We start from the raw sequence: 8,039 nt of genomic DNA on the forward strand, positions 1-8,039 counted from the left end.
ATTCTCCATAGTATAGGTCAAAAAAAATTATTTGTGAAACTGTATTTTTATAATTTTTTTTGTTATTTTTATGTATTTGTAAAATAATCTCAATTTAAAAATTATTTTTTTTTTTATAAAAATAGAGTCACATAATTAATCACTTACAAATATGTTACACCATTTTTCTTTTTCCTTTTAAGTTTTTTATATTTATCTTTTTTTCTCACTCTCTATTATTTATGCTCTTTCCAAAAATAATAAATAATAGTATAAGTATTTAAATTTTAAATTTGTAAATAAAATAAATTTAATGTTTATTTTTAACCGTATAAGTATTTTTTTTTTTTTTAGAAAACTGTATAAGTACTTAATATTTATAAAATTATAATTTTTTTTTAATTTCGTCAGTACAAATTTTTATTGTCTTAAACAAGACATATATAAGTCTTAGATTGTAGATTATTACTTAATTAGAGAAAAATTATAATTTTATAAATATTAGGTAAAATAATTATTAGATTTATGCTGCTTTTAAAAATTAAAATTTTATTTTAAGTATTTATACCGTTATTTACAATAAATATTGTTGGGGACAGAGGGGAAAAAATTGCCGAAACGGTGTCGTCTTAGAAAGGAGGAAGAAGAGTAATAAGAAAACGCAGCGTTGGGTTGTTGATTTTCTGGTAAGTGAAAATCTTCATTTCTTTGGTTCCCTCTCAGATCTGAATCTATTCTCTCCATCAAAACGACGTCGTGAAAAAACATCATCACAGCAACAATGGTGCTCGTTTCCGCCGCCCGCGATTACGTCAATCGGATGCTTCAAGACATCTCCGGCATGAAAGTCCTCATCCTCGATTCTCACACCGTAAGTTCCATTATATTACATTTTTTCTCTAATAGATTATGATCATTCTACTTAGTTTCTGTTTGTTTCCCAAGAAAAATGATGGTCTCTGAATATGATTATGTTCATCTAATCAATTAACTTACCTTTTGTTTTTTTCCCTATTCATTTTGATTAAGTACAAGTTGATTTGGGATCATTATATGCTGTATTTAGTATTCTCTAATGTGAAAAGTGAAATTTTCATGGGTATTTTCGATGAGCGCGTTATAATTAGTGAAATTGAGAAGGAGCAACATTTATTTATTATTAGTACTTTTTTTTTCTTTCTGAAATGAGGATTGGGTAATGGCATGATGATCTGTTCTATTCATTGTTCTTGGTTTATAAACCAATTATACTATCATGCCACTAATGATGCAATTGTGAAAAGAAAAGAAAAAATTACGGTTTCATGTATTGTCTTGTAGACATTGTAGAATTGATTTTTGTTTGATTTTGAATTAATGAGATGCAGGTTAGTATAGTGAGTGTTGTGTATTCACAGTCTGAGCTTCTTCAGAAAGAGGTGTTCTTGGTAGAGTTGATAGAATCTATTGCAATGTCAAAAGAGTCCATGTCTCATCTCAAAGCCATTTACTTCCTTCGACCCACCTCAGAAAATATTCAGCAGTTGCGGCGTCAGTTGGCTACTCCAAGATTTGGAGAGTACCATCTATGTAAGTTTTTCTAATTTTGTTGAGAAAATTGAATTTAGTTGCATGAATTCAGTTGGGAAAAGTAACTTATTTCTTGAATCCTTTTCTTACGCCATACCGTATTTTCAGTTTTCTCCAACATATTGAATGATACTCAAATTCATATCTTAGCTGATTCAGATGAACTAGAAGTAGTCCAGCAAGTTCAGGTAATTCTCATTGTCTAAGGATTTTTCCCCCTCTCTGGTCCACTTTTCAGACCCACAACAAGAAAAAAAAAATCATTGAGATTTTTCTCTAAAATGATAATTTTAATTTAAGTTTAGACTATGTAAACCCAGGCCAATTGTGCTTAATGTTTACTTTGGTGCAATTCAGCTTTATACATCAGTTGATTTTCAATCATTATATTTAGTAATACTTAGTTATGGTTTGGTGTTTAACTTTTTAATTTTTTGCATTGAAATTAGATGTAATTCTGCTTTTGATATGCAGGAGTACTACATGGATTTTGTTGCACTTGATCCTTACCATTTCACTCTGAACATTCCAGCAAATCACACTTATATGCTTCCAGCTGTTGTAGACCCTGGAAATTTGCAGCATTTCTGTGACCGAGTTGTTGATGGTATCGCAGCAGTTTTTCTGGCTTTGAAACGAAAACCCATTATTCGATATCAAAGAACATCTGATGTAGCCAAAAGGATTGCTCATGAAACATTCGTAAGTATACTTAGAAAATGAGAAAGATTAGATAACAGAGAACTAGTTTATGTGTTAACTGTACACTGATTTGGACATTTATTTCAGTGTTGGGGATACAACCGGCAGGATTTTAATACATAAAAATATTTTATCCAAAATTTGTTCAACTTCTATTGTTATTGTATGTGATGGTTCTTGCTTAATGTGGACTTTACAGCCTGCAGATTCTTTCAATGAAAATTTTGGGTCATCACGAAACTGATGTCATGTTTTGGGATGTAACAGAAGTTGATGTACCAGCAGGAAAGTGGTCTTTTCGATTTCAGAAGGACAGAAATTTCTCCTTTGTTATTGGTGCTTGATAGAAGAGATGACCCTGTGACACCGTTGTTGAATCAATGGACGTATCAGGTATGATATTGGGGCTTTTTTTTTTTTGCTAATATATGAGAGTTGCCTTTTTAATTTTTATTTTCTCTTTAAAAGAATGTGATGACTAAATCAATGAGTTGATCCGTAATTCAACAAATTAGTGTAATTCAACAAATTAGTATCTTAGTCAAGCTCATGTATTACATTTGTTTTGTAGGCTATGGTTCATGAGTTGATTGGTATTCAAGATAATAAAGTGGACTTAAGAGCAGTCGACAAACTTCCTAAGGATCAACAGGTTGAGTTGCATATGGCCTTTTAACACTCATGTGATTTGAACTTCCGTTATTTATAGTCTACTTTTTCTTACAGGAGGTTGTGCTATCATCAGAACAAGATTCATTTTTCAAATCTAACATGTATGAAAATTTTGGAGATATTGGGATGAACATTAAGCGATTAGTGGATGAATTTCAACAAGTTTCAAAAAGTAACCAGAATATCCAGACAATAGGTTTGTATGAGGAAATTTGAATATTGTAGATCCTCCAAGTAATGGAATATTTTGGATTTGCGGATTGAGGTGTATTTAATTGTAAATTGCTAAGTTTTTTGCAGAGGACATGGCCAAATTTGTGGACAATTATCCCGAGTATAGGAAAATGCATGGAAATGTTTCAAAGCACGTGACATTGGTCACTGAAATGAGCAGGATAGTTGAAGAGCGAAAACTCATGTTAGTTTCAGAAACTGAACAGGAGTTGGCTTGCAATGGTGGACAAGGGGCAGCTTTTGAGGTACTGTAAAAGATCTTTTATTCGTATTTTTTTCTCTACTTTAAATTATGTAATCTTGAAATAATTCTAAGATACGGCAAATGCTTATTTTTATTTATTTATTTTCCATCCTTTCATTTATGTTTTTGAACAACGTTTCATCAAAAATTCCCATTTAGAATCTGATAGTATTCCAGCAAGAAAACCACACAAAAATAACTGAAGCTCCACTTTGTTGCACTGAAGTAAGAAAATGTTAAATGTTGACACCAACACAATCCAACTTCTCTGAATCTGAGACATTGTTTGTTACCAAATACCTCTCAACTCTGAAACCTAGTCAGCTGGAGCCTGTGAAATCCCCATCTTTCAAATCTGCGTATCTCCGAAAGAAACTCACACTTCTGGACTTCCATTGATAGCGTTACATGATTGTTATTTCACAACAAAGCTATTGTTGCTGCCCCTGTACGTACTCATAGTTGTTGTGTCCTAGCCCATTGCTGCTATTCCCATTGGTCACGGTCCTTCTGCGTAACTGATTATGGCAATTCCAATTCTAGCCTTTGGGTGATCTTCACATTGTTGTATGTCCTTTATTCATGTTTCTTCTTTGATTGTTCCCTCCATCATCTTGCTAACAATTTGCCTGGAAAATTATCTTTGACACTCCAGCAAGAAAACTGCACGAGCAGATCTAAAACTCCTCTTATCTATTTCCTACAACATCAAATAACTGAAACCACTAAACCAGTTAACTTTCCATTATGCACAAGTTGCTTATCAGAATCTAGAACCTTTGTATGGAAAAAATTGCCATTTTGCTATGCCAAAGTAGCTGGGAAACTCCTTTAGATTCCCAGATTCCCCCATGTGGCTAGTATTTTGATTACTTCTATCTTATTTGTGCATATTTTTATGTTGTCTTTTTGGAGTGGCTAGTATATCTAATTTGATTTTGATAAATTTAAGATTATCACTAATTTATTTTCAGTCTCTAAAGACTTACAAAAGGTTTAAATGAATAGTTTTTGGGTTAAAATTAGGTTTCCATTGGTTCTGTTTGGGTGTCAGCTGTTGTTGATTTGTAGCTGTCTTCCACTTGGTGCTTTTTTATTTATTTATCGAGTAGTTGGTAGCTAAAAATATGTGCAGTTTTATCTGTTATATTCTTCTATCAAATTCTTTGAACATTGAAGAACTATAATATAAATAACTTGGATGATAATTCGTAACACTGAAAGTTGAAGGAAGCTTGGTGCAAAAGCCATTGTGCTTTGCTGTTCAAGTGGTATTAGTAGTTCCTTGTAATTTTAGAGTGCTCTCAGGATTTTGTGTTTGCTACATTAGATTGTTGAAGCCGGGGCTACTTTGTGACGGGTAGGGGCCATTTAGCTTTGTTGAATTCAAATACAGTGTGGGCAGCAGGTGAATGGTAATAGAACATGTAAAATCCATCTCACGGTGCTATGGTCCTTGGGTTTATATAGCACAGATGACTATTTCTCCTTTTATACAAACTTTCAGTTATCATGTCAGATACGTTTAACATATTTTAGTGAAAAGGATGAATTCTAAAGTTATTCAGACAATTTGCATTTAATAAATTTATATGAACATGCCACGCCACATTAACCAGTTCCATGCTACAAAAAGGAAAAAAAACTACATGCTTTCACTCATTCTGCAACAATTCATCCTATTTATTTTGCAACTGTAGACAATAGTTGATGTTGAGATAAGTACCTGAGTTTTTTTTCCATGTGCGATCACTTGAAACTAAATTAAATAACATACAAAACTCAGCTTCTATTATTTGACTCTGCACATTTGATGCTCTGTGTAGGCAGTGAAAACTCTTTTAGACAATGCAAATGTATCTGATTTCGACTGCCTACGCCTTGTGATGTTGTATGCATTGCGGTATGAGAAGGAAAGCCTTGTTCAACTGATGCAGCTTTTTGACAAACTGTCTTCTCGGTCTCCGAAATACAAGCGTGGGGTATAACACTTTCTTTTCCCTTTCTACTGGTAGCCTGTGTGGTATAGGCCCTGAGCACTTCTGACGGAGATTGAACCTTTTCTCAGAGGCTCAATCCCTGAAGCGAAGTCTTCAAAGCTGTTCTACCTCTTGCTAGTGGCTGATAGAGTAAATCACTGGTTATAACGAAATGTCTGTCTTGGCTTACAGCTTGTCCAGTTTCTCTTGAAGCAAGCTGGTGTAGATAAGCGAACTGGGGATCTTTTTGGAAATCGTGACCTTTTGAATATTGCACGTAACATGGCTCGTGGATTAAAGGTATGTCCTGGAAAATATAGTTTCTGTTTTGAGTGTTTGCTTTTGATGCTAAAATTACTCTCGACTTGTATTCTAGGGAGTTGAAAATGTGTACACACAACACCAGCCTCTTCTCTATCAAACTATGGAAAACATCAATAAGGGTCGGTTGAGAGATGTGGACTATCCACATGTTGGAAATCATTTTCAACAGGGCAGGTTAGTTGCTGTACTAACAGTTCTCCTGTGGCTGACATCTTGGCTGGAATTTTGATTGTCGTGTTCTTTTACTATCTTTTGCCTGCTTGCAATTTAGTATGTGGATAATCTATGCTCTAAAAATGTTCTGTAAATTTTCAACAAGAGTGCTTTCTGATAGGCAAATCTTGTTTCTTTTTCTTGCAATGGGAGACTTATTGCAAGGAGGTGTAGTTAAAATTCAGCTGTAGTGAGATAGTTGCAGGTGTTTTTTCTTTTTTTGATATTTGAAAAGTGAAGAAAAAAAAAACCTGGAAAAGGCTATAGTATTCTGAAGAATGACATGAGAAGTTAATTATAGCCTTTTATTTATTCCGAACCATTCATGAAAGTAATTATGTGTAATTACACGAGTATCAGAAAACTGTAAATTAGTATTTTCAAAGAAAGCTACTAATATTGGTAATGTCATGTGATTCTAGGCCGCAGGATGTAATCATATTCATTGTTGGTGGGACAACATATGAGGAATCGCGTGTTGTTGCCTTACAAAATGTGTCCAATTCTGGAACTCGTTTCATACTTGGTGGTTCTGTGGTTCTCAATTCAAAGAGGTATATGCATTAACTGATGTCTGTTTAATTCATTAGTCATTGTTTAACTGCTTGCAAGAATCACCAATATTGTTTTTGCTTACCCCAACCTACAATGCAACTGTATACATACAATATTTGTCCTTAAACTCATTTGTAAATGTTCAATTCAAAACAATCTCATAAATTGGATCAGAGAAGCGAAACGAACATGTTATTTAGACATGCATCTTAGAAGCAATACCAAGTTATACAGTTTATTTAGTAGGTGTAAATATGTGTTCTTCCCTATCAATATGTTCATCTTTCTCTTCTTAAAGTAAATTCCAAATTGTTGAGTATACTAAAACCTTTAATTTTTTTCTATTTTTTATTTTTACTTGGGTGGAAAATTGCAGGTTTGTGAAGGACTTGGAAGAAGCTCGTAGGATAGCTCATACTAGCACCTCCATGGTATGAAGTTAACCATCCTGCAGGCTATTATGTAGATAAACAAGTGTTGATGATTCTTCATTCATACACCGATCTCCGCTCAAATCATGAAATGGAAGCGCTCTCGCATTTGCATAGACATGGTAACTTGTTTTACTAGCTAACTTGTCATTCCATCCATATTGGATGATCTTAGCTGTAGTAGATACCAAACAGCAAAATTGAATCAAATTTTACCTCTTTCAACTAGTTCGCTAATCAACTATTTGATCTCTTTTTGCTCGTTAAAATAGGAATATAGTATTGTGTAAAGTTTGTTAAAAAAATTATTGTATTTTTTGTGGTTATAATACAAATTTTCTGGTGTGATTAAACCCATTAATCTAGTCTTCCTTTTTTGTAAGTTGATTACATTATTTTTTCCCCTTTCCTCTTGTTCGAACACACCATTTCATGTTGTATGCTGTGATATTATCTTATATTCTTTCATATAGTTTATTTATATTGATAAAAATGCCTGTACACGTGTATTTTTATGATAAATACGATATCACATTAGCAAAGTCATATTTTATATTGATTCATTAAAATGCGCAACACTGATCTCGTTTTAATGAATATGTTCTATAATTTTTATTTAGCTTTTGGGACTTGGGGAATTTAAGGTTTTTCAATAATAATAATAATAATATGGTTTCACACTGATCTATGTCTGTTTCACATTTACGCCTTAAGTAATTAATTTTAAATTTTCAAAATTTTGTGTTGTAATTGTGTGTATTAAACTGTGATTAATTCAAGAGGAATATGTCAATAATTTATTAAAAGTATAATGATTAATCATGCATATTTTTTTTTTTGAATGAATTAACGATGCATATTACTTGTCGCAAGTTTATAACTTAATTTCCTCTTATCTTATTTTATTTTAGGATGGATGAAGTGAGTATTATTGAGCGGAGAGATCAAAATTCTTTAAATTTTTTTTCTGAAAGAAAAGTTACAACAACATAAACCACATTGGATAGGGAGAGACAGAAATTGTGTTTAAAAATGAGAATATGAAATAATTTTTTGTCATTTCAAAAATTTAATGATATTTGACTAATGTTTTGTAAAATTATTTTTAGATTTTTTATATGAAAAAAAAGTTTCAAT

General features: G+C 32.5%; 1 protein-coding gene across 2 annotated transcripts; it reads left to right on the forward strand.

Moving 5' to 3' along the window:
* The first annotated feature begins 574 nt into the window (after positions 1 to 574).
* Positions 575 to 7,263, forward strand: LOC115705833 (vacuolar protein sorting-associated protein 45 homolog). Of its 2 annotated transcripts, none has more exons than XM_030633281.2 (13): positions 575 to 850; positions 1,347 to 1,548; positions 1,657 to 1,736; positions 2,023 to 2,250; positions 2,518 to 2,643; positions 2,822 to 2,902; positions 2,977 to 3,118; positions 3,223 to 3,401; positions 5,227 to 5,382; positions 5,572 to 5,679; positions 5,756 to 5,877; positions 6,339 to 6,470; positions 6,848 to 7,263. In XM_030633281.2, exons 1-13 carry the CDS (start codon positions 761 to 763, stop codon positions 6,906 to 6,908), a joined length of 1,707 nt encoding a protein of 568 aa, XP_030489141.1. In that variant the 5' UTR covers positions 575 to 760; the 3' UTR covers positions 6,909 to 7,263. The 2 variants fall into 2 exon arrangements, with proteins under 2 accessions (XP_030489141.1, XP_060961139.1); XM_061105156.1 differs by having other exon boundaries at positions 595 to 850; positions 1,341 to 1,548.
* The last annotated feature ends 776 nt before the right edge of the window (positions 7,264 to 8,039 follow it).

The sequence above is a fragment of the Cannabis sativa genome, chromosome X (assembly GCF_029168945.1).
Source record: "Cannabis sativa cultivar Pink pepper isolate KNU-18-1 chromosome X, ASM2916894v1, whole genome shotgun sequence".
Classification (NCBI taxonomy): domain Eukaryota; kingdom Viridiplantae; phylum Streptophyta; class Magnoliopsida; order Rosales; family Cannabaceae; genus Cannabis; species Cannabis sativa.